The 27754-nt window shown below is 42.4% G+C and overlaps 1 protein-coding gene across 1 annotated transcript in view; it reads left to right on the forward strand.

The window, feature by feature from the left end:
- Positions 1 to 27754, forward strand: part of NKAIN3 (sodium/potassium transporting ATPase interacting 3) — an 821388-nt gene that overhangs the window by 738762 nt on the left and 54872 nt on the right. The window contains exon 5 of the mRNA XM_077492777.1: positions 20516 to 20576. Within this exon, the coding sequence (XP_077348903.1) occupies positions 20516 to 20576 (61 nt within the window). The remainder of the gene's footprint in view (positions 1 to 20515; positions 20577 to 27754) is intronic.

Raw genomic sequence — 27754 nt, forward strand, 5'->3', positions numbered from 1 at the left:
GTGAGTAGCGCTGCGCAATAAGGATGGTCCCCGCTGTCTCTGGGATCCGTGTGTTTCCAAGCAGACAGCGGGGGACCTTCGGAAAGGGGCGTAGATTCTGCGGAAAGGGGCGTACCTTCTGCAGATATCTATGCCGGAAGTGGGTGCAGATAGCTGTACTGTACAGGTATCTGCACCCCCCCCCCCCCGAAAGATGCCAATTGTGGCGCTGGAGGGGGGGAGGGTTCCAATGAGCGGAAGCTCCACTTTAGGGTGGACCTCCGCTTTAATATTAGCTGTGGATAAAATTATTAGCAAGGAAAGTTATTTCAAGGGTTTCTGCTTTATTAAAAGGTCGAGAAAGGCTGTTTTAACCTTTCTCTGCAGTCTATTTTGAGAAAATGATACATTCGATACAAGCATCAGCAAATACATCTGTGAAAGTGCAAATGTAACCTAATCACATTATTAATATGCATAGAGATAACAGGTGTAATCTGCATATTTAATGAGTATGCAGACAGGCTGCTGTAGCCCAAACTAAGTTATGATACACTGAGGAAGTAAACAACAGTGCTATACAAGCAGGTTGCTAGATATATTCTTTATTCATCAATCTAAAGCTGGCTTGGTTTGCACAATGATATCAATGTAAAAGAAGATCTGTCACAATAGTGTTGTCTGATCTGATGAAAGGATATGTCGAGTTGGCTACATGAAAAACAGAAACTGAAATCACTTAAAAGGGTGGATTTCTAAAAAATGTGCACAGTTGTTCATCCATTGAAACTGCATGTAAATTTGTTCTGTGCAAATGAGGAAAAATTAAATGTTTTGGGGGTAAATGTTGTGCAGTTCGAATGTATGAATGTGGAAAATGCATTGAAGTAGATTTACTAAAACTGGTGCACTCAGAACCTAGTGCAGTGTATGGTAGCCAATCAGCATCTAACTTCAGCTTATTCAATTAAGCTCTGGCAATGAAACCTAGAAGATGTGAAGTTGATTTACTGAAACTGGAGAGCGCAACATTTGGTGCAGCTCTGCAAAGAAACCAATCAGTTTCTAACTTTAGCTTGTTTAATTTAGCTCTGGCAATGAAACCTAGAACCTGATTGGTTTCTATGCAGAGTTGCACCAGATTTTGCACTCTCCAGTTTTAGTAAAAAAAAAAAAGAAACAGTCTTATAACCACTAGATGGCGCTGAATAACATAGGAAATAAGTATGCCCATTAGCACTCTTTGGTGGTCAAACACAGTATTTTTCACATTGGAATATCAGAGAATTTAATAAAAGGAGTCACAGATGTAAGCCTATACATTAATACGAATATTTAACTGGTTCCACAATTTGGGGTAATAGAGCAATACTTAACCTTTCTTGACCTGTAGGCACTGTCATAGATAGAAACTAATATATGGAGGGGATATGTGTCCCTCTCCCCCCTAACTTGGGATGATCTGGTCACAGTCTGGTAATCTCCCCCTATATGGGGCACATGATTTTCCTCTTTGATAACACTGCCTTCCCCCCACCTACACATTTTTCTACATTTGGCTTGTGGAACAAATCCTCCCACAGATGAACAGCCATGGTTGAAGGAAAGAAAATGCATAATCTATGGCTCGCTTCAGAGGTGAATTATCTCTGCTATCCCCCGATCAGATAAGACCCCCACTGATGATGTCTCAATGGCCAGTCCATCAGCAAATCTTTTTTTTTCTTGAAGTCTCTCCCTCATTGTTTTTGCTTGGCATTCTAATCAACCTCTTTTAAGGACCTCCTCTTATGCCGCGTACAAACGACCGGACTTTCCGGCAGACTAGATCCGACGGTCTTCCCGACGGACTTTCGACTGAGTTCCGACGGACTTCAGAAAGAACGGACTTGCCCACACATGAACGGACTAAGTCCGTTCGAATGTCCATTTGTTTTGAACATGATGACGTAAGATGGGAGTAAAAAAGGAAGTTCAATAGCCAGTAGCCAATAGCTTCCCTTGCGTCGCATTTGGTCTGTCGGACCAGCATACAGACGAGCGGTTTTCCCGATAGGAATTGAGTCAGTCGGACAGATTTGAAACATGTTCTATTTCTAGGTCTGTCTGATTTTTTTTTAAAGATAAATGATCAGATTATCCCACACACGATTGGAATGTCCGACATACTGATCCCGTTGGACCTAGTCTGCTGGAAAGTCCGGTTCTGTGTACGTGGCATTACAAGACTCCCTCAACCCATATAGTCCCTTAGTTATATAATATTCTTTTTTACCTCTCCCATTCTTCCCTGCCACACTACACAGAAACATGGCCCAATAAATTGAACAAACCTGCTGATCCTACAGACTAGGGAAAGGCTTTTATACTCATGCATAGTTTGTCTTTTGCTAGTCAAAACTTAAAAAAAAAAAATTGGAGATACCCCAACATCTTCCACAACCTATTCATTTCCCCCTGCTTCCAGGGGCATCTGCCCATGTGAATATGCAAGGTTATCGCATGGGTGTTCACACCATGCGATCCGATTCCTGTCCGAGTTTGCAGATCGCACTGCGATATGCGAACTGATATGGGGGTGTCATTAAGGTTTCACTGACACTCCCAGCAGTTCGCATAGGGCAGTGTGAACTGCCGGCGGGAGGCATGCGATGCGGGAAAACGCCGTGGATTCGTGGCGTTCCCGCATCGCTCCAGTGTGAACCCAGCCTTAAGGATTAAAAAGTATTTTATTTTTATGATGTGTTGTAACAAGCAAAACCATTGAAGCAAGATTCAATAAATGGAATAATATTCAAGTTGCTGTATGTTGTAGGCTAAATACTCTACATATCAGAGTTTATTCTAATAAATATGTGAACGCCAACATAATTATATACAACAAACAGGTACAAGAAAAACAAGCAGTTCCTCGGCAAAGAAATTGCCTGTTAAAAGTCAGCCGGCAATATTTATTTATTTATTTCTTTATTACAGTTCCTTATAGTATAATAACTAATAAAATATTATGAATCACATTTATATACTTTTTTTTTTTTTTTTATTAGTTTTTATTGAATTTTTAATCAAACAGAGAAAGACAAGAATTGTACACATTTCACTGCATGTACAATAACAATGCACAGAATAAGGAGAGATGTACATGTTTAGCGTAGTGAGTTTACATACATACATGCAATTCCTATCACGGTATGGAAAACATAGTCCATTGCTCAAAAATAAAAGGAGAAAAACGAAAAGAAAAAGGGAAAAGGAAAGATAGAAGCAGAATAGGAGTGACAATTGGATAAGTAAAAGCAGGGGAGATACAGAGAACTCGGTCCAATGGAGATACAGACAAGGAGGCTAGCAATGCAGTGCAATACCTTAAACATTTCTTTTAACGAGAATTAGCAAGAATATATTCGTAATCAGGAGCAACAAAAAAAATAAAAAATTGACATCCGAACATCAATGATTCAATTCAAACCAGTCGACCCACACTTTCCATTTACTATCAAGTTTCTTCCGAGTTCCATTTCTACTGGCTATCAATGACTCGAAGACGTGGTTCTGTCTAGTTAAGTCTAGTACCTCAGAGAGATTGGGAGCCTTATTGGACTTCCAGTTTCTGGCAATCAATAGTCTAGCAGCTAATAGGATGTGTATGATGACTGTGCGGCAACTATGGGGAAAACTCTGAATGCCCAAGTTTAAAACTGCAAGCTCCGGATTCAACGGAGTTAATATCCCCGTGATGCTTGAGATACAACGGAACACAGTATTCCAGAAACTGGTAATGTGTTTACAGAACCAAAACATATGTGAGATGGTGCCCACTTCGCCACATCCTCTCCAACACAGAGGGGAGTTGGATGACGAGAGTTTGGCCATAAGGAATGGTGTCCAGTACCATCTCAAGGCTATTTTATGTGAGAGTTCCCAATGATTCACGCATTTAGTCGCTTTATGGATAGATTGAAATGCGACCTGCCAGTCTTGCAGGGCAAAGTGTTTATTAAAGTCCGATGCCCACTTAGCGAAAGGGCCAGAATCAGTGAATGTAAGTTTATGTTGAAACTCATAGTAAAAAAGGGAAATTCCCTTAGGGGAGGGCGGAGACTAGGTATAAAATTGCCAAATTTTATTTGGGATAGGGACGGAGGGGGAGCGTAATGTTTTGAGAAAGTGTGCTATTTGGTAATAATGGTAGTATTCCGTAGGAGGTAAATCGAATTCTACTCTAAGTGTATCAAACGGTTTAGGTGAATCACCTTGGTATAGATTCTCAATGAGGGAGATACCCTGGGCTTTCCACCTCGAGAAATCTGTATGTGGGATCATGTGAGCTAAAATTTCTACAGGTACAGGAATGTTAGTAATTGAGGATGATGTGTCAGCTAGGCTACATACATCCCTCCAAGCCATCAAAGAGGCCTGAAGAGTCGGAGGAAGGCCGCGTAAGGAGAGGGGTCTCCATGCATCCAGAACTAAAAGCAGACGTAAATCCTTTGTTGGGCTGAAAGTTTGTTCTATGCCACACCAGAGAATATCCGGCGAGGGAGAGAACCAATATTTAAGTGAGGTGAGTATGGCTGCTCTATAGTAGTCTTTCAAATCTATCATACCCATTCCCCCTACAGATCTATGTTTAATTAAAAGAGTTCTGGGGGATCGAGGTCGTTTACCTCCCCAGATGTATTGTTGGAAAATACGGTTAAGTGTTTTTAAATGGCTATTTTTAAGAGGTATGGGCAACGTAAGGAACACGTATAATATCTGAGGTAGTAAGAGCATCTTGAAAGACGCTAGCCTACCTGACCAGGAAAGTTCTGTTTTTGCGAGCTTGTTCGCCTCTTTCTCTATCTTGGCAATGAGTGGAGTATAATTGGCATCGGCCAATTTTGATGAGTCAGACGTTATCTGTAAGCCTAAATAGGTAATACTTGTGTCAGCCCATGAGTAGGGAAAACTGTTTTTTAAACTAAGTTGCAGTGGAGGTGGGAGATTAAGGCCTAGGATGAGGGATTTTGTGAAATTGACTTTATAGTACGATACGCAACTAAAATCGTTGAGGATGGAGTGGGCATGGGGCAAGGAAGTAGATGGGGAGGAGAGGAATAGGATGACATCGTCAGCAAAGAGGCTTATAGTGTGGGACTTACCAGAGAACTTGAATCCCGATATATCAGGGTGGGTTCTAATTTTTTCAGCAAGGGGCTCTATCAGCAAGTTAAAAATAGAGGGGGACAGGGGACAGCCCTGCCTAGTACCATTTGAAATGGAAAATGGGGAAGATAACATGTTAGAGGTATATACCTGGGCACAGGGGGAAGAATACAGAGCTAGAATTGCCGACAGTATGGGACCTGAGAACCCAAACTTACCCAGAGCTTGAGTCATATATCCCCAGTGGACCCTGTCGAACGCCTTCTCCGCATCCAAAGATAACAGCAGAGAAGGCGTCCGACAGGATCCAGCATGGTAAACCAAATCCGCCACCCTCCTAGTGGCATCTGATGCCTGTCGACCCTTTGTGAAACCAGTTTGCTCCGGTCCAATCAGGGATGGCAAAATAGGAAGGAGCCTATGAGATAGGATTTTGGCGTATAGCTTCACGTCAGTGTTTAATAATGATATTGGCCTGAAGTTAGCCGGGGTAGTAGGCTCCTTCCCAGGTTTCGGAATAGTAACAATAAATGCGTTAAGCATTTCAGAGGGGAATGAGGCAGAGGACACAGCAGCTGAAAAGACCACTTCTAGAGCTGGGGACAGAATTTCTGAAAAGTTCTTGTAATAACAGTCCGGGAGTCCATCAGGTCCCGGGGACTTTCCGTGGGGAAGAGTTTTTATAGCCCGTCGGATCTCAGGCTCTGTGATCGGAGAATTAAGAGAGTCCAACTGTTCCCGTGATAGAGTAGGAAGGGAAAGGTCGGCAAAGAATTTTTGAATGTCAGCCATAGTAGGTTGCGGTGTGGCAGAATCATTCCTAAGGTTGTATAAGGAAGAGTAGTATTCTGCGAAGGAATTAGCTATGTCTAGAGGATTGTATATTTTGCCATTATCAGAAGTGCGGATTAAGAATGGAGTAGTGGTTTTGATTTTACTGTTTTTCAGTCGCCGAGCCAATAATTTACTCTCGGTTACCAGATGCATAATGAGATACTTTCAGTGAGTGGACATGTTTGTCATATTGTTCCAATAGGAGGAGCCTGAGATCCGAACGTAATTTGGTTAGACGTTGCATTAAAGTGGTATTGGGATTGTTTGAGGTTTTGTTTTGGGTTTCTAATTGTTTAATTTCAGAGAGAATGGAATCTAGTTTTTGTGTCCTCTGCCTCCTTGCCCGCGAGCTAAGCTGTATAAGGATACCTCTGATAAAAGCCTTATGGGCACACCATACAGTAAACGGGCTAGTTACGGAAGTAGTGTTAAAAGAAAAGTATTCTTTCAGTTGTTTGGAAATAAAAGCAACTTGCTGCAGTTGTTGAAGGATATGAGGATTGGCACGCCAGACACTAACAGTTGTCCGACCACACCCCCCATCCACCGTAATGGACACGGGGGCGTGATCCGACCAAGTAATGTCGTGGATAGTTGAAGATGAAATTTTTTGAAGCAAAAGTTTGTCAGTTAGAAATAAGTCAATACGGGAATACGAGTTGTGCCTGGAGGAATGGAAGGAATAATCCCGTTCAGTGGAGTGTTGGCATCTCCAGACATCATATAAGGCTTCGGCATGTAGCAAAGGCTGCAGGGTAGGCAGGGGACGCTGCGCTTTAGAGGTTGTGTCCACCTCAAAGTTAGGCGTGATATTAAAGTCTCCGCAGACTAACAGTTCACCTCGTTTCAGTAGATCTACTTTATGTAGAAGCTTTTTCAGAAAGCGTATCTGATGGGTATTGGGTGCGTACAAATTAACCAGGGTGACAAGTTTGTTGTCAAAGTTGCCAACTAACACAATGTACCGTCCCTCAGGGTCAATGAGGGAATCCTGGAGAGTGAAAGCGAGTGAGTCTTTTATAGCAATGAGAACTCCCCTTTTCTTAGCAGGGGCAGAGGCCCTGAAAATATGTGGGAATCTGGAATGTTTAAAAATAGGTTCACTGGAAGACGACCAATGTGTTTCCTGTACGCACAGGACCGCCGAGCCCAGCTTTAGGGCTTCCTTCCATAGTGAGGCACGCTTGGCGGGGTGATTTAACCCCCGAACATTAAAAGAGGTTACCTTGAATTATAAATCATAAATGTGAAGAACTGCGATAGAAGGTACCTTAATGACTAAGTTAGGCTTTCGGAAGTCCGGTGGAGAGGGCCATTGGTGAGGATGTCGAAGAAGTCGTCTCCTTGTACGATCCAGTACGTCCACGTCCGAGTTTTGAGGAGAAGAAAAAAAGGATAAACATATAAAAAAAAACAGTAGTCAAGTAAAGATAGAACATCAACTTGTGAAGAGGTAAAAAGTTAGATTCCTTCGGGAATCCGGTGGCAGAGAAACTGCACATATTACAAACTGGGGAGAAGTACGGGCTGAGAGCTCCAGAGCGTCAGGGATCTTGTTGACCAAGTTACCATCTGGCCGGAGTGTTCACTTGTCAGACCTCTTATTATGTCTCTTGCGGGATACAATTTGCCATTCATTACTCACGGTCGGCGGGGAAGTAGTGGCTCGGTCGTCAGAGACCTGGGCTGGTAAAATGTCCCATGAGCGAAGCATGGTTAAGCCTTCATCTAGGTCAGAGATTATGAATGTCTTACCATCCCGAGTGACAATAAGTTTGGTCGGGTACCCCCACCTGTAAATGACATTGTGGTTCCTCAATGCTTTGGTGATTGATAGGAGGGACCTACGCTTTTGCATAGTGTATTGTGAGAGGTCCGCGTACAGTTGTAGATTTGAGTATGGTTCCGGAGGGTTAGAATTCTTACGGTAGGCAGCCATAAGGTTTTCTTTCACATGGTAAAAGTGCACCCTCATCAACACGTCTCGAGGTACATTGTCGGAGAGGTGTGACGGCTTGGGGAGGCGGTGTATTCGGTCTATGACCAGTTCAGTGGATGGGAGTGAGGGTAGGAATGCCACAACTAGATCTTTGGCGTATTGATGCAAATGAGCAGGGAGCACGGTCTCAGGTACCCCACGCAGTTTAATATTGTTACGGCGGGACCTATCCTCGAGGTCCGCCAGCTTAGCCTTAAGCCAGGTCACTTCATCCGCCTGATCATTATGGGAGTCCACTAGTGTGTTGTATGAAGAGGCATATTCCCCCATTTTCTTCTCAACATGATCAACTCTACAGCCCAGTTCAGTCACTTCTGATTTAAAGTTTCTCATGCACTCCATCATGTCTGAATGTAATGAGCCCCGCAGGGAAACTAGCATGTCTTTTAGGGTAGTATCAGATATGGGCTGATTCGTTGTAGGGAAAGAGTTGATGGTGTCAGCTAACTCTCTAGTGTCATCCATAGATCCCATCTGCGTACTAACCTCATCACCCGGTGGATCTGCCGTCAGGCGAGGTCTTGACTTAGCCAGACTGCAGGACAGTGGCGTCGAGGCAGCCGGAGAGCGCCGCTGTGACTCCCTGTCCGATCCCGGACTCGGCGTCGCTGATAAAGATGGAGAGAGGGGCCCGGCAGATGGGGAAGAGGAGCCGCCTCCGGCGCCATCTTGGGCCTCGCGGCCTTTAGGAGTGAAGAAATCCCAGAGTTTTTTCGGCTGGGAGGAATTGCTCCGTTTGCGGGTCATCTCCGGTGGGTGAGTATGTGCTTAGGAGTGAGCTGATGTAGTTGGAGTTGAAATTCGCTGCCTCCGTCTGCTTTAGATCCCGTCGCTGGAGCGGAGCTCTCTTACTGCACGTCCATGCCGCTGCGCGCTAGCCACGCCCCCCATTTATATACTTTTTGATCAACTAATGTGATGGATTATAGAGGTGACCCTCATTCATTTCTATGCTGAGATGTTGCAGTTTGATAGAAAACACGCAGCGCTGTGCTAATGAAGAAAATCTGAGCTAAAAGAAAAGGCTGTCATGCTGACCCAATGGTTTCAGTATTTTAAAATAATCCTGTCTGTTTTACTCTGCATGGCTAAAGCACGGGTCATACATTCTCGCCTTTTCTACACTCTACGGATACTATTTTCACCCAATGAGAGCCTGCTCCTTAAGGGGTGGGAATCTGTTAGGATTAAGTTAACCTGTTGGTGGCACTATCCTGTTCTGTGCTGTTTTCTCCAGCTCCAGTGGCCACCAGCAGGTGTCTCCCAAGAGCCAGCAGGCTGGGGTAATCGGGTAAATTAGTGTTTAGCTGCTGGGGGGATACTTAAGGCTTCTCCTCCCTTCCCCCGGGGGAATCACAATTCTGGTCCCTTCCTTGCTGCCTGTTGTTCATGCTTAGCCTGATCCAGTCTGCTCCCCTCTGCCTTGTTCCTGTCTTGCTCACTGCTCTTGTACCCAGTCGTGATTCCCTTTCTTGTGTCCCGGCATTCCCTTCCTTGTATCCCTGCATTCCCTGTACCTTGTATATAGTTGTATTTAGTCTTCAGTTTAGTTCTTTAGTATATAGACAGTAGTTAGGTTAATTTGTTATTTTGTTTGCTGTAGTGGTTTATGTTCTCATTGGTGGTTGTGTATGTGTATTAGTGTGTTTCACTGTAAATAAATATCACTTTAATGAAATATCCTATGTTTGGTCTCAGTCTCCTTATGTAGCTACATGTCTGGTTTCCTAGCCACTGATCCCTGACAACCAGCTGCTCTGGAAAAAGATAGCGTGGTTGTTTTTAAGGAGCACAATACGATGATACTTGAACAAAAAATAGCTGCATGGTCAAGTTGCCAGAAAGAAGCCTTTACTGCACAAAGTGCCACAAAAAAGCTTGGTTACAATATGCTCAACAACACCTTGATATGCCTCATTGTCTTTTTTATGGCATTGGCGCAGTAAAGGCTTCCTTCTGGAAGCTCAATCATGCAGCTCTTTTTTGTTCAAGTATCGTTGAATTGTGCTCCTTTAAAAATAGCCACTTGGAGAGCAGCTCATATTTCTCCTGCAATTACCTGTTGGTTTTTCTTTGTATACTGAGCAATTCTTCCACCAGTTGTGGCTGCAATCTTTCTTGGTCTACCTGACCTTGATTTGGTATCAAAAGAGCCCAGAATTTTCCACTTCTTAATAATTGATTAAACAGGATTGACTGGCATATTCAAGGCTGTGGATATCTTTTAATATCCTTTTTTATCTTTGTAAAGTTTCATTACCTTGTTACGCAGGTCTTTTGACTGTTCTTTTCTACCTCCTCATGGCTCAGTGTCATTGACTATTTATACACAGACACTAATTGTAATTTAAAAAGCCACAAATGTGGGAGATTCATCTTTTAATTGCCATTTTAACCTGTGTGTGCTACCTTTTGCATCTGTACCAAGGCCAAACATTCCAGGGTATGTAAACTTTTGATCAGGGTCATTTGGGTAGTTTCTGTTGTCATTATGATTTAAAAAGAGTAAACACAGTTGATTGATAATAAATGGCTTCAGCCAAACACTAACCATGAGTGAAAGAAATGTTTTTGTTATCATTCATATTCTCTGAAAAATGGCCAAGAAATCATAGTCTGCCAGGGTATGTAAGCTTATGAGCACAATTGTGTGTGTGTGTGTGTGTGTGTGTATATATATATATATATATATATATATATATATATATACATACATACACACTCACACACACACACACACACACACACATATATATATATATATATATATATATATATATATATATATATATATACAGTATCTCACAAAAGTGAGTACACCCCTCACATTTTTGTAAATATTTTATTATATCTTTTCATGTGAGAACACTGAAGAAATTACACTTTGCTACAATGTAAAGTAGTGAGTGTACAGCTTGTATAACAGTGTAAATTTGCTGTCCCCTCAAAATAACTCAAAACACAACCATGTCTAAACCGCTGGCAACAAAAGTGAGTACTTCTAAGTGAAAATATCTAGATTGGGTTCAAAGTGTCAATATTTTGTGTGACCATCATTATTTTCGAGCACTGCCTTAACCCTTTTGGGCATGGAGTTCACCAGAGCTTCACAGGTTTCCACTGCAGTCCTCTTCCACTCCTCCATGATGACATCACAGAGCTGGCGGATGTTAGAGACCTTGTGCTCCTCCACCTTCCGTTTGAGGATGCCCCACAGATGCTCAATAGGGTTTGGGTCTGGAGATATGCTTGGCCAGTCCATCACCTGTACCCTCAGCTTCTTTAGCAAGGCTGGAAATTGTTTGACATAGAACGAAAAATTAACTTTATAGGCACACCCGTATAAATTATTTAAAATGTATTATCTTTTATTTAAACATTGTTAAAATAGCAGGTACATACATATCATTAACTAAAATTCCATTGTAGCAATTGACCTATATAGCACTCACACCACCAATTGTACCAGTGTTGCCATACACGTAGAAGTACAAAATATTTTAATTGAATATCAGATATTGCAATAGATTGACGCAGTTTGTGGTTGAAGCATGTAATAGTCTGCTCTACATGTTACACGTGTCAGCGCTCCTTCAGGAGCTTGAGAATCTAACATACATTAAAAAACTGCAGTGTGCTTGGGCCATCTATGCGATGGGTTATGGACAATCGGTATGCAAATTACTAGCTCTATGTTTTTCTACCTAGTTTCAATAGATGTTAAACTCTTTGCTAGTTTTTATGTATGTTAGATTCTCAAGCTCCTAAAGAAGCGCTGATGCACACAACATTTAGAGCAGCTTATTACACGCCATAACCATTGAAATATCTGATATTCAATTAAGATATCTTGTACTTCTACATGTATGGCAACACTGGTACAATTGTTGGTGTGAGTGCTATATAGGTCAATTGCTAAATGTACATGCTGTTTTAACAATGCTTAAATAAAAGATATTACATTTTAAATATTTTGAAAAGGTGTGCCTATAAAGTAAATGTTTCATCCTGTGCCAAACAATTTCCAAATTAGTTAGGACCTTGGCGCACATCTATTTGTGTATCCACAGTGCCATCCTGTGGTGATACACTATATTTGTTTTCTAATCCTTTAGCAAGGCAGTGGTCGTCTTCTAGGTGTGTTTGGGGTCGTTATCATGTTGGAATACTGCCCTGCGGCCCAATCTCTGAAGGGAGGGGATCATGCTCTGCTTCAGTATGTCACAGTACATGTTGGCATTCATGGTTCCCTCAATGAACTGTTGAACTGTAGCTCCCCAGTGCCCCAGACCATGACACTCCCACCACCATGGTTGACTGTAGGCAAGACGCGCGTGTCTTTGTACTCCTCACCTGGTTGCTGCCACACATACTTGACACCATCTGAACCAAATAAGTTTATCTTTAGAAGAGTCTTCCTTCTGGGACGACAGCCATGCAGACCAATTTGATGCCGTGTGTGGTGTATGGTCTGAGCACTGACAGGTAGACCTCCCACCTCTTCAACCTGTGAAGCAATGTTGGCAGCACTCATACGTCTATATCCCAAAGACAACCTCTGGATATGATGTTGAGCACGTTCACTCAACATCTTTGGGCGACCATGGCGAGGCCTCTTCTGAGTGGAACCTGTCCTGTTAAACCACTGCATGGTCTTGGCCACTGTGCTGCAGCTCACTTTCAGGGTCTTGGCAATCTTCTTATAGCCTAGGCTATCTTAATGTAGAGCAACAATTCTTTTTTTCAGATCCTCAGAGAATTCTTTGCCATGAGGTGCCATGTTGAACTTCCAGTGACCAGTATGAGAGATTAAGAGCGATAACACCAAATTGAACATACCTACTCCCCATTCACACCTGAGACCTTGTAACACTAATGAGTCGCATGACACTGAAGGAAAATGGCTAATTAGGCCCAATTTGGACATTTTCACTTTTGTTGCCAGGGGTTTAGACATGAATGGCTGTGTGTTGAGTTATTTTGAGGGGACAGCAAATTTACACTAGCTGCTGCTCCAATGGCCACAAGCTGTACACTTACTACTTTACATTGTAGCAAAGTGTAATGTAGGGATCCGCACAACTTGGGAAATTTTATCAAGGAGTCACGGTACTAGGAAGGTTGAGAACCACTGCTCTAAGCAAATGGGGGATAAAGATAACTATCATTAACCACTTGGGATCCGCGCTATTGCCAAATGACGGCATTAGCGCGGACCTACTTTTCCGGGACTACGTCTATTGACGTCGTCCCGTGCACGAGCGGCCTGCGCGCCCCCTGAGGGGCGCGCTCTGTGATCGGCGAGTCCATGAGACTCGCCTGATCACCGATCCGTGCAAGGGGTCGATCCCGACCCCTTATCACGTGATCAGCTGTCAGCCAATGACAGCTAATCAGGTGATAGAACGGAGCCGGTAATCGGCTAGTATTCCTCCTCGCGCTGACAGCGCGAAGAGAAAAAAAAAAGCCGATCGCCGGCGGCCGTGATCGGGACATCAGTCCTGATCACGGCCAGCAATTCAAGCGACCATCTGCCTCCTGCCAGTGCCCACCTGCCCCCCGCAGTGCCATCCTGAATAAAAGTAAGTGCCCCCCGTCAGTGCCACCCAGCAGTGCCCATAGTGCCACCCAGCAGTGCCCAGTGCCACCCAGCAGTGCCCACAGTGCCACCCAGCAGTGCCACCCACAGTGCCACCCACAGTGCCCACAATCTGCCTCAAAGGTGCTTCACCCCAGTTCCGCCCATCAGTGCCCAGCAGTGCCGCCCATCCGTGCCCAGCAGTGCCGCCCATCAGTGCCCAGCAGTGCCACCTATCAGAGCCACCTATCAGTACCACCTATCAGTGCCCATCAGTGCCACCTATCAGTGCCCATCAGTCCCATCTATCAGTGGTACCTATCAGTGCCCATCCGTGCCACCCATCCGTGCCACCCATCCGTGCCGCCCATCCGTGCCATCTTATCTGTGCCCATCTTTGCCCATCAGTGCCGCCTTATCTGTGCCCATCGATGCCGCCTTATCTGTGCCTATTAGTGCCGCCTTAACTATGCCTATCAGTGCCCACCAGTGCAGCCTATCAGTGCCCACCAATGCAGCCCATCAGTGCCCACCAATGCAGCCTATCAGTGCCGCCTAATCAGCGCACTTCAATGAAGGAGAAAAATGACCCGTTTGCAAAATTTTAGAACAAACTATTAAAACATGATTTATTTATTCTTTTTTTTTGCATCTTTTTTTGTTTGTTTAGCAAAAAATAAAACTCCCAGCTGTAACTAAATACCACCAAAAGAAAGCTCTATTTGTGGGAAAAAAATGATAAAAATTTCATTTGGGTACAGTGTTGTATGCCCGCGCAATTGTCATTCAAAGTGCATCAGCGCTGAAAGCTGAAAATTGGTCTGGGACTAAGGGGGGTTTAAGTGCCCAGTAAGCAAGTGGTTAAGGTACAAAAATGCGGCATGGCCACTAGATGGAGCTGACAATTATACTATTTATTTCGTAATTTCCTATGAAATAACATACATGCAGCATAATTGATTTTTTTTTTTAAATAAACCCCAAAACATATGATTATACAAACATTTGATGTCACTGGGAACACTGACTTGAATTTGACTTCAGTGACAAAAAGCTGCCATGAAAGCCAAGCAGATTCATAGTTACATAGTTAGTAAGGTTGAATAAAGACACCAGTCCATCCTGAGTGAGTGTCTACAATTGTCCCTATCCCTGTACATTGCACAGTCATATTGGCCCCTACCCTCAAGGAGTCCACAATCCAAGGTCTCCATTCATATACTAGGGCCAGTTTTGGACAGAAGCCTACCTGCACGTCTTTGGATTATGGGAGGAAACCCACGCAGGCACAAGGAGAACATGCAAACTCCAGGCAGGTAGTGTCATGGTTGGGATTTGAACCAATGATGTTGTTACTACTAGGTGAGAGTGCTAACCACTACACCACTGTGCTTCCTTTTTGATAAACAGAGGCCATCAACTGCAGCCCAAAATCCAGTTTATTTATATATACTAATGCCTATCTGACACAGCCTACAATCCAGAGGTTGCATGTCTGACCACATCAGATCATTACCCATTGACTTACACATTGGTGAGGATAAAGAAAATAATAATAATTGGCCATTTTTGGTGTTTTGGTACCATTGGGGCATTTTTATTTTAACAGAAAGTAAGGGAAACATTTTTCCCACCATAAGAAAGCTTTGTCTGTCTCAAAAACTGATATAAGACTCATTTGAGTTTAGTGTTGCATAACGGAGTAACTGTCAGTCAAACTATCACAGTGCTAAAACCTGAAAAATTGACTAGTAATGAAGGGGTATTACAGGCTAACACTGAAGCTCATCTAAACCCAAAAATAAAACAGTAATATAATGTAATAATAATATATTATATAATATAATGCAGCTCGTCAGTCATTAGATGTGGTAACTGTATTCATTTTTTCCAGGCTGTTCTTCTTTTATTTTCACCTGATGATTTTGCCAGTAACACACTTCAAGTCCTAGACTGACAACACTCACTCACCTTACTGTATCAGGACAATAAAAACAGGATAGGACTGCAGGACTCCACCCTCTGCTATTGCCATTAACATGAAGGGGCATAGTCCTGTAGTCCTCAGAGGTAGCTGAGATCAATCCAGCTAATTAGAGTCGGCACAGGCAGGGGGTACAGGAAGTTATTAGCTCACAGGATTGCTGACACGAATAATAGGTATTTTTTGTTTTGTTTTTTTGCACTGGGTGATAGCTTTTTCCCACAAGGGTTGGACCTATGTTTCCTATTATAAAAGGTATATAACGTTTGCTTTAGAATGCACTTAGATTATTTGCTACAAACACTTTGAGTAGGCTAATTGTGTACTACCTATTATTATTCAGATTCTGAATACTGTATTATTCTTAACAGGGAAATTATTAAATTACAATTACACCCCAAATGAAGAAAAAAATAAAGATCACAAAAAAATAAAAATAAAGTCACAATAACAACGCAAAATAAAAATTCTGGGCTTAGAGGTCAGTAGAAGCCCAATGATCTGATTGAATAATAGTTTCTATAGTCTATTTCCAGAACCAGAAAAGTCAGGGTTAATTAGAAAAGTGGTCAAACAATGTGTTCTGCATCATTCAACATTTTCAGCTCAGAACCCCTAATACGGCCATGAAGCCTGGTGTAATACGGCTTTATCATGCTTCACGGCTTAGTAATAGACTGGAAGCAAAGCATTATAGTAAAAACAGAGAATCTTACACGGTGATTCATGTCTGCTCAGTGTGACACAGGAAAATTGATTTGTGCATCACTACTTAGGGTACTGAATGGTGATACCTTTTTTTTCTTTTAAAGTGAAGCCATTTATGTAAATTGAAAGTTTAGATTTCCTAGACCCCTAATGCAAATAAAAAAATTATATATAGATACCTTTTTTTTTCAAGTCTCCTCATAGGCATGCATTTTTCTTCTTCTCCTGCAGCCCCAGCTACTGCTCTGAACATCATTCATGTAATGATACAGTACATTATAATGCAGTAATGGACCCAGGGGGGCAGGTCCATGACAGCCTGGGCTCAGAGGAAGTGTTTGAATGATGCTGGCTGTCATTCAACCTAGAAGACTGAAGACACCTAATGGCAGGAAAAGAAATACTGCAGGGGCAGCTCTGGGGTGAAGGTAAGTATTGTAGCAAAAGCTGATTTTTTATTTTTTCAATTCAATCATCTATTGGGCTTTTCTCTTTTGTATTTTTGGCTGATTTAATCACTAGGTACAACAATTATGTATGCTAATCCACATCAGCCAACCCATTCTTGCTACTGGTTTTGGATATAAATCATATATTTCCACAATGCCATATAGGCAATGCATAGTTAAGGGATATGTAAACCTAAAAACAAACATGTCATACTTACCTCCTCTGTGCAGTTGTTTTTGCACAGAGTGACCCTGATCCTCCTCTTGTGAAGTCCCTCAGCAGCACTCCTGGCTCCTTCTCTTCTCGAGTGCCCCATCGGAGAAGCGCTCTCCCTTGGGGCACCCGTGTGGGTCCTGCTGCTGCGTCCATTGACACAGACAGCAGGACTTGGCTCCTCCCCGACTTCTGTGTCATTGGATTTGATTGACAGCAGCAGGAGCCAATGGCTGCACTGCTGTCAATCTATACAATCAGGACCCGAGACACCGGCTGTAGCAGGTGTGCTCCTCCCCGGTGCAGGAACAATTGGGCTCAGGTAAGTAAAAGGGGGCTCTGGGGGGCTGGTGCACTACAAGAGGTATTTCACCTCAATGCATAGAATGTATTGAGGAAAAAAATGTGAGGGTTTACAAACCTAAACACTAACTGGATGATGCACTATATTATCAAAAGTATTTTACACGCACATGAACTTTAATGGCATCCCAATCTTAGTCCGTAGGGTTCAAGATTGAGTTGGCGCACCCTTTGCAGCTATAACAGCTTCAGCTCTTCCAGGAAGGCTGTCCACAAGGTTTAGGAGTTTGTCTATTAGAATGTTTGATCATTCTTCCAGAAGCGCATTTTTGAGGTCTCCACTCTAATTCATCCCAAAGGTGTTCTGTTGGGTTGAGGTTAGGATTCTGTGCAGACCAGTCAAGTTCCTCCACCCCAAACTCACTCACCCATGTCTTTATGGACCTTGCTTTGTGCACTTGTGTGCAGTCATGTTGGAACAGGAAGGGGCCATCCCCAAACTGTCAACACAAAGTTGGGAGCATGACATTTTCCAAAATTTCTTGGTATGCTGATGCCTTAAGAGTTCCCTTTACTAGAGCAAAGGGGCCGAGCCAAACCCCTGAAAACCAACCCCACACCATAATCCCCCCTCCACCAAATGATTTGGAGCAGTGAATAAAGCAAGGCCTGGCCTTATATGGTCTCAGTGCTGGAGACTATGGGGATCGGGCCAAGTTTTTGAAATGGATGCAGTTACTTTCCTCCTGTCCATCAGCCCAGGTTAAGCAAGGGGCGAGCTCTCGGGACCCATTCCAGTCAGGAAGGGTATGAGAAAGGTTTGCTAGTTTTCTCCAGCATGGTTCGCTATTGTGGAAGCTATTGTGAGCTATGAGTAAGCACCTGACCTTGGTGTGAAACATGTAACCTGATACCTGTAGCTCACCCTCGTATCCGGGACTCGAATAAAGAAAATTGCATAGGAGTGGAGCCCTCCAGCCATCTTTTCTTCTAAGTATCTGTTGGCATACAGGGCTCGCACCCTCCACCTCGGATAGAGTTTTTTTGGAGCAGCAGGGTAAGAGAAACTGCCTTAGAGTGATGTACATGTACATAACTGTTCGCTATTGTGATGGAGCTGGTGGCAGTGGCCATCAAGAGGGCCTCTGCTGTTGTTGGTATCCGCATGGAAACCTTGGTGGAAAAGATAGCCATGTATGCAGATGATCTCATATTGTTTCTGAATGACCTAGGGCGTTATGTATACTGTCTGACATGTCCATTTATTCAGGACTACAAATGAATTGGGGTAAATCACAAATGCTAACTATTGATAGAGAGACCCAAGATGGAGCTGATCCCACCCTACCTCTATTATTGTCATCCAGTATCAGATATTTAGGTATTGAGATTTCCTCCGATACTTCAGAATATTGCCCCATACACACGATCAGCCATTCTGACAACAAAATCCATCTGATTTTTTCAGACGGATTTTGGCTCAAACTTGTCTTGCATACGCACAGTCGCACAAAGTTGTCGGAAAATCCAATCATTCTGAAGGCGGTGACGTAGAACACGTACAATGGGAATATAAAGAGGGCAGTAGCTTTTGTCTCGTAATTTATTCTGAGCATATGTGGCACTTTGTCCGTCAGAATTGTCTGCACACAATCGGAATTTAAACGATCGGATTTTTTTATCGGAAAATTTTAGATCCTGCTCTCAAACTTTGAGGAAAAACTGAAAAAGTCTGATGGAGCCCACACATGATCAGATTTTCCAACAACAAGATCCGATCACACATTTTCCGTCAGAAAGTCCAACCGTGTGTACAGGGCATATGTCTTAAATTTAGTTCCACTTCTTGACAATATGAAATCCAAACTGAGGGTATGGGCCAATCTTCCTTTGTCTTTATTAGGGTGTATACATCTGTTTAAAATGAAGTTGTTACTTGGTTTTCTCTATGCACTCTGACATGCTCCAGTATAGATTCCCAAGAAATATTTTAAAATGATTAATTCTAGTCAAACTGCTTTTATTTGGGGCTCACAACAACCGAGGTTTAAGTTGACAGTTTTGCAATGGCCATGGTTACAGGGAGGCTTAGCGTGCCTGGATCTCCACAAATAATTCCTGGCTGCCATGCTTACACATGCTCAAAACTGGCTCATGCAGAATGAGACCAATGTGGCAGTAATATTAGAGGCTTCCTGTGTAGGCTCCTTTTAGGCCCTTAAAAACCTCTTATACAGAGGGGCCTCTGCTTCCCTTCTTCTGACTGCAGCCATGAAAGCGGTATTGAAAGCCTGGTTGTTGGTTCAAGCCCTACATCCTAGCCCTCTCGATCATATCTCACCACATACTCCCCTATGGCTCAATCCATTATTACCACAGTTCCCCTCTGTACCTGATGTGCAGGTTTGGGCAGTGAAGGGCATTAAATATTTAAAGCAGATATGTTTAGTTGGAGAAGAGACATTGTCATTGTGTGTGTTAAAAGATTCAATAAACAAACGACTTTCCAAACTACGAATCATTATCACGAATGTCTTTACATACATAAATAGCGAATTTCAACGACTACGAACGAATGAATTCAACACTCTACGAATAATAACGAATTATCCGAAAACGTATTAACGTAACATAACGAATATAACAGAACGAAATGATGTATTTTACGAATGACAACGAACTGAAACTAAACAAAATTTTCCGTTGTGCACAAGTCTAGTGTAGAGTGTGCATGCATAAGTGCAAAACTGTACTTCACAAGTTTCCTCCATAGATTCCTGCATAGATAAGTATGTTTTGTTTTTTTGCTCCAGTGCTTCTATAATCTCAGATAAATGGCAGGGACGTTTTAGATCGGACATTAAGGTTTTCACCCATGAATGATCTGCTGAGTTTACAAAGTGCCCATAGACATCTTGATCATTGGATGATCCTGCTGAAGTTGTTGGAATCAGCAACAGCCATCTACTGCTTATGCATATATTTCTATGTGAATTTTAACTAAATGTTCATTTACATGATTTATTTCTGTTATTTACTATGTTTCCTGCTGCATGGACTGTCCAGCCAAAACCTATACAGCAGCACTCATTACATTTGATTCTCAACAATGAAAGCAGATTACCTCTTCAGCTAAAGCCACTTTCACAGATTATCAGAGAGGTTTATTACCAAGGAACACTACCGATTCACTTTTATAAAAATGTGTAATAGGCTAATAATACCTGATTTAAATTAACAATGCCAGCACACTACAGTTTTTAAATTCCATTTCATAATTGACCTATTAACTGAGATCTCTTTTGCTTTCTCTGTGCAGCTCATCGGTTTTGTGTACGCTTGTTATGTGATCAGTGTTTTCACAGATGAAGAGGACAGCTGTAAGTACCAATGTATTCATCTATGGGCTTTGTACTTGACAGAAGTAGGACCTGCCATAGTTAATTACAGACAAAGCAATATAATAGGAAAAAGTTCTTGTGGGTGTAATGCAGCATAGAGGAGAAATTGAAACCTAATAAATGCAATTGAGAAGCTTTATTAAACGCTCTTTAAGGTTCTACCCAATTACTAAAAATACAGGCTGTTTGATTGGCATCATCAGAGATAAAACGGACTACTGCTATCACTAATGAAATAGACTGTTTGTAATGAAATGAAACATGGAACACTATAAATAAAAATATGAAGAGTGCTCCAGGAAAAAACAGTAGAGCAGTAGTTCTCATTCTTTAATTTCACCTCATGAAATTGTTGTAATATGCATCTATTAGCTTAGAACTGGGGTATAAGCTACACAAGTTAGACAATTGTTATCATACTGGTACACCAGAATTTTTTTTTAAGTGTCATGGTCATGTCACGATCAAGGGCCAGGCTCAAAGATCAGTTGTTAAAGCAGTAGCGGGACTACCATCGACCATCAGGATAGGTACACAGGCAGTCACCCTTGCGGATAACATGGGCTCACCTGAGATGCAGAGTCTAAGTACTAACCAGTGTTCACCAGAGCTCCTGATGGTGGAGATGGATTTTGCTGTGTGTTAGTACGAGGTCACAGTCTTCAGGATTGCCCCACCAGGAGGTAAGCAAGGCAGGGTCCAGAAGCAGATAAGCAGGTAAGGATTATGCAGAAGCGTAGTCAGGAGAGCAAGCCAAAGATCAGTAACTAATAGTTGCAGGTTGGAATCATGCAGAAGTGTAGATGAGGAACAAGCCAAGGGTCGATAATGAGTGGTAGAACAATATGAATGGCAGCAAGGATGATGAGAGAGAGATACCGGCTGAAGAGAACACAATAATCTGGCAAACAGGAAGTGCAGAGATGTGGCTTAAATCAGGAAGTTCATGGGAGGAGCAAAGAGTTCAAGGTTCAGCAGAAGTCAAAGCATAAGTCAGGGTTGTCCAATGGATCAGACAGGACACAGTCCAGTGTTTCAGGTAGCTCAGCAAGAAGAGTCATCACCAGACACAGCAGAGGTCCCTGGTTCAAGGACAGGCCAGTATAATAAAAAAAAAAAAACACAAACGATAATTAAAACAGTTCTGTATTAAAAAATTGTAAAATTGCATCATTAATTGGGGCATCGCACATAAGAACCAGAACAATGTTACCTAAACTGGTGGTATGATGCTAACTGTAAGGAAAATAGGTTTTGTACTACCTCTCTAGAAAATACAGCATTTAAGAAACACAAATAATACGGCGCTGTAATTAAATAGAGACTTCCTCAAAACAAGTATATTGTCATATATAGATTATCATAGCTACATATAAGCCAGACTGTATCCCAAATTAGCCCTACTAATACTAGACAGAAAGTAGCTGACTATGGTATACATAGTGCAGAGATCATAAAGAAGGCATTATTTGGGAGAACATCCAGCGAAGGCATAGGGGGAGATTTACTAAAACTGGTGTACACAGAATCTGGTGCAGCTGTGCATAATAACCAATCACTTGTAACTTTAGTACAAGTGTTACTATTTGTTCAATTAAGCTTTGACAATAAGCCCTAGTTCACATTGCAGCGATTTGGCATGCTATTTGACATGTCAAATCGCATACCAAATCGGCGGCTATTGCCGGCAATGGCACCGTCCGAATCAGTGCGACGCTGCACCGTTTCCCAAACGTAATTTCTGTACTACTTTTGGTGACTTTGGGGTGTGATTTCAATAGACATCTGTGCCAAAACCTGCACAGATGTGCCTGAAATTGCTTCCCAAGTTGGGACTGACATGCGGGAATGAGATTGTGCCAGTTCACCTGAACTGGCACGATTTCATTCCCGCTGTCAGTGTGAACCTAGGCTAAAACCTAAAAGCTGATTGGCTACTATGCACAGCTGCACCAGCTTATGTGTGCTCCAGCTTTAGTAAATCTTCTCCATAGTATTTGCAAAAGCACAAGACAAAAAACAAAAACGTTATAGCAGATTCAGGGTACCAGTGAAGGTTAGTCTACCATCCCCTTTGGTATCATGAGCATGCTGTTCCTTCTATAGTCAGCTACTTTCTGTTTAGGTAGGGCTAATTTGGGACACAGTCTGATGCTTTAATAATATATATATATATATATGTATATATATATATATATATATATATATATATATATATATATATATATATATATGTGTATATATATATATATATATATATATATATATATATATATATATATATATATATATATATATATATATATATATATATATATATATATGACATTATAAGCATTTGATATGTACCGTAGCATGCTGGTTCATTTTTGCAATGATGCTAGTTAACTACCGTATATACTCGAGTATAGGCCGACCCGAATATAAGCCGAGGCCCCCAATTTACCCCCAAAAAAACTGGCAAACTTATTGACTCGTGTATAAGCCGAGGGTGAGACATGCCTGTCCATCCCTGTGTGTGTGTCCGTCCATCCCTGTGTGTCCGTCCATCCCTGTGTGTCCGTCCATCCCTGTGTGTCCGTCCATCCATCCCTGTGTGTGTGTGTGTCCATCCATCCATCCATCCCTGTGTGTGTGTGTCTCCATCCATCCATCCATCCATCCCTGTGTGTGTGTGTCTCCATCCATCCATCCATCCATCCCTGTGTGTGTCTCCATCCATCCGTGTGTGTGTGTGTGTGTGTGTGTGTGTGTGTGTGTGTGTGTGTGTGTGTGTGTGTGTGTGTGTGTCCAGCCTACCTTTGTCCCGAGCCTCCGTCCCGTGCCTTGCCTCCTTGCCTCCGTCCCGTGCCGTGCCTTGCCTTGCATCCGTCCCGTGTCGTGCCTTGCCTTGCCCCCGTCCCGTCCCGTCCCGTGCCGTGCCGTGCCTTGCCTTGCCTCCGTCCCGTGCCCTCTTCGTCGGCGGCCATTGTAAAATTCAAAAGCTGCGCCGCCGCCTTCGCCTGTGATAGGCGGAACACTGAATTTCCCAGCAGCCTGTGTTCCGCCTATCACAGACGTCGTATCATCCTCGTCCGTAGTACGAGGATGATACGATGTCCGTGATAGGCGGAACACAGGCTGCTGGGAAATTCAGTGTTCCGCCTATCACAGGCGAAGGCGGAGCCGGAGGCGCGGCTTTTGAATAGAATGGCCGCTGTCTGTCTGCTCGACACGCTGATCGAGCGGGCAGACAGCGATGACTCGAGTATAAGCCGAGGGGGGCACTTTCAGCCTCAAAAAAGAGGCTGAAAATCTCGGCTTATACTCGAGTATATACGGTACTTATGCCTGTAGTCTTACAAGATAATTTTCCCTTAAAAGACTTACCCTTTCTTGGTCAAAAAATGTTTTTTTTTTTTTTTTTTAAGATTTCTGCCTTACCATTAAATAATTAATTGGGTTTGTTTTCATGCTGTGAGTGTTTTGTTAGAAATGCCTTTAAGTTAAATTTAAAGCTTTCATTACTAAAAACTTCACCACAAAGAACACATTGTGGAGACTGTTCTCTATTTCTGCAAGCTCTAGGAAAGCCAAGAGCAATAAAATATTCATTGTACTTTCTTTAAGTAGTAGACATTTCAAGTAGCACTGGGTCTCTTTACTTCACAGTCTTTTCTCGATAATTGCCTCCCCATTTCACACACATACTAGCTCCCCATGTGTCTGTGTGTGCTGTCAATTATAGTCAAAATGCTATCATTCACCAATGCTGATTGCTTGGACATGAATTCAAATGGCCTGATTTTGGTCCTGACCCATAGTTTAGAAAGCACTGGGATTGATTTACTAAAACTGAAGAGTGCAAAATCTGGTGCAGCTGTGCATAGAAACCTGCTTACAGTTTTTTTTTTATTTTGTCAAAGCTTAATTAAACAAGCTGAAATTAGAAACTGATTGGTTTCTTTGCAGAGCTGCACCAAATGTTGCGCTCTCCAGTTTCAGTAAATCAACTTCACTGTTTTGTAGTACAGACCTTACAAGTAGCAATGGGCTAGGGTGTGTTCTGCCGCGTACACACAATCAGACATTCCGACAACAAAATCCATGGGATTTTTTCAGATGGATGTTGGCTTAAACTTGTCTTGCATACACACGGTGACACAATGTTGTTGGAAATTCCGAACATCAAGAACGCAGTGATGTACGACAAGCCCTGGAAACTGAAGTTCAGTAACCAGTGTGGCTCTTCTGCTTGATTCCGAGCATGCGTAGAACTTTGTGCGTCGGAATTGTGTACACACAATCAGAATTTCCGACAACGGATTGTGTTGTCGGAAAATTTGAGTTTCAGATCTAAAATATTGTGTGTCGGAAATTCTGATGGAAATGTCCAATGGAGCCTACACTGCACACCACCAATCATAGGCAGCATGTGCAGCTGTGGCCTGCGAAATGCCTTACTACCTATGATTGGCGGTGTGCAGTGACGGCTTCCTGGCGTGTTCGATCTGAACACGCCCGAGCCCATTATTACTTACAAGCAAGTCCTGACTGAGAGTTTTGAAATTCCTGTTATAAGACAAAAATACCAAGCACTTTTAAGTGAGCCACTGCTCTAAACTGATCTTGTTAAAATATACGTATAGCCCAATTCTGGATAGAAAAGACAGTTGTTTTACCTGTTTATGTTCTTGTTGGGGAGATTTTCTTTTATTCTGTCCTGAAGATGCAACAGGATGTGAGAGGAAATCTCTACAAAGTAAGGCAAATTCTCTTCTTAGAGGGCTGTTACTCAAATTAGGTTATAGATATTCTGAGATATGCCCTCACCTTTTGTTCTGATGTCAATTCCAAAACTTAGGATTTTCAATTTCTGTCTGGCAGTGGTCATGAAGACAAACAGATAGGGTGGAGGGTGAGACAGAGGGTGAATATATCTAGCAAGACCTCTTCTCTACTGCAAATATTAACTCTTTGTAAGTTAGTATAAGCATAAGCTTAGGCCGGCCATACACGGTTCGAATCTCAGTTTCAGCAGGAAACCGGCTGGCATTTGAACCGTTAACGGGCAGGCTGAAAGTACCAAGTTGATCGATCGATCAGTTTGGGTACAACCAGCCTGCTGCATTCTCTTGCGATTATTGCTAGCGCCTGCTATAGCCTCCAACGATAATCACTGTCTTCTCCCCTGGTGGGGATGGCTTCCCCAAGCCGCCCCGCCAAGAGCAGATAAATTGCTCAGCAGGAGGGATTCCCCTGTAAGCACTGTCTGTGTTGAAGGGGGAATCATGCAAATTTCTTTCTTGCAACGTTGCAGGAAATACATTTTCCCTGTGTATGGCCTGCCTTAGGCACACTGGATTATCAGAGGTGCTGCATTATTTGACCTTAGCAGGAGGTCATTCCCCAGTAAAGGAATTGTGCAGTTGTCAAGCTGAGCAGCCAAGATCATTGCCGTGAGTAATGAGAGTGGAGTGTCAACAGAGCACAGGTAGCATTTGACACACACTGTGTGGCACATTAGGATTCCTGCTGAGCAAAGTTGAGTATAAAAGGGTTATTTTATTAGATTTTATTAAAAGAAGAACTGAAATCTAGAAGCCTTGCCCAAAAAAGCAGACAGAGTGTAAAGGTTTAAGGTCAAAAGTAGCAATCCCTTGGATCACATACCCACATACCAGAATTTACACTGTTATTTTTCAGAAGGAATTCAAGAAAAAAATTGCATTTTGTTTAGAGTACTGCTTATGCATATTTACATTTTCCAAATGTTCCCTATAATATAGCAAATTTTTTTGAGTTCAGTTCAACTTTAAGTTTAGAAATCCCGGGGCTTTGAAGATTTTAAAAACAGCTAAATGAATTAAAATGAATGCCCCACATAACTAATGTATCATGCTTTTTACAGTGTATTCTTTATTCATTTATATTGTTTTGTTTGGGTTTTGTATGTAGTTTTTTTAGCAATATGTATAAAATATATGTATAAAATGTCACATTTGAATCTTTCATATTACCACATTCAGCCAGAGTAAACATTTGATCTCGTCATGTTGAACTTTAAACAGCTGTATATTACAGAATAGGGACACATCCCCTTCCTCGTGTCTGGTTTATTGGGAAAGACATCTGTTACAGAGATAGCAGCTAATGGTGTCATTGTAACACAGTGTCATGGAAGCACCTTGTTTTAAATGATTATTTCTAAATAAATAATACATCCAAGTCATTTTAAACATGTGTAAAACAAAATACATAAATAAATCAATTTTACCATTATAGTTTCTGTTAGTAAGCTAGGGCAGACACAATGATCACTATTCCTAATAGGTTTATATCAGTTTGTGATGATGTCCCATTAAGAACTGCATTACCCATCTGTGTCTCTAATCTTTATCCTAAAGCAGTGCCTCTGGTAGTACAGAATACAACTTGCTTTCAGGGCAATCAAATTGAGATTCATAAACTGTATTTCCTGGCCCGCCTCACGTCGGCACATAACGGGTTAACACCTCCATTGGTGCCCCACATGACCACATGCGGAATAAAAGACAGCCCCTCCCACGATGTTCTTTTTTTGGTCAGTTCCAGGCCACATGTTGATTGCAGTTGGTAAGTAATGTGTTTGCTGCATTTCCCCCACTGGAACCTACTCCTCCATGTTCAGCCTCTCATGGAGTTGGAAGAACCTGAATGCTGGAGGTAAATCCTTCTAAGAACTGGGTGCCTTTTTGTGCCAAGGCCATGGGCAAAATGATGCTTAAACAGCATTGACATTGTACAGGTGTGGTATTATAAGAGCTTGCAATGTCATCATTGTCTCTCCCTTGGGGCTTTATTCCTGTCTTTTTATATACAGTGCACCGCACTGCTCTCTTGGCTTTATTGTCAGTCTGAGAGCAGCTGTGAATGGTGTCACAGGGTTCGGGGAGATGGGCAGCACAGGATGGGAACTGCCAGACGCCATGCAATTGTGTAAATGATCTTGGAGGTCTGCAGGGGATAGGACTTCTCTCCCTCTCTTTCTGCAGTCCTAACAGGTAAAGGACTTACCTCAGATTCTGACTTAGTCTCCTGTCTGTCTCTAGATGTGCTGTCCTGGCTCCCCTGCTATGCTGTGTACTTCTGTGGGTTTCACAGTCTGACTATTTTTTGTCTCAGACTCTGACTGTGTC

This window comes from Lithobates pipiens, unplaced genomic scaffold (assembly GCF_037356315.1).
Source record: "Lithobates pipiens isolate NorthernLeopardFrog02 unplaced genomic scaffold, aLitPip1_a1.2 Scaffold_19, whole genome shotgun sequence".
NCBI lineage: Eukaryota > Metazoa > Chordata > Amphibia > Anura > Ranidae > Lithobates > Lithobates pipiens.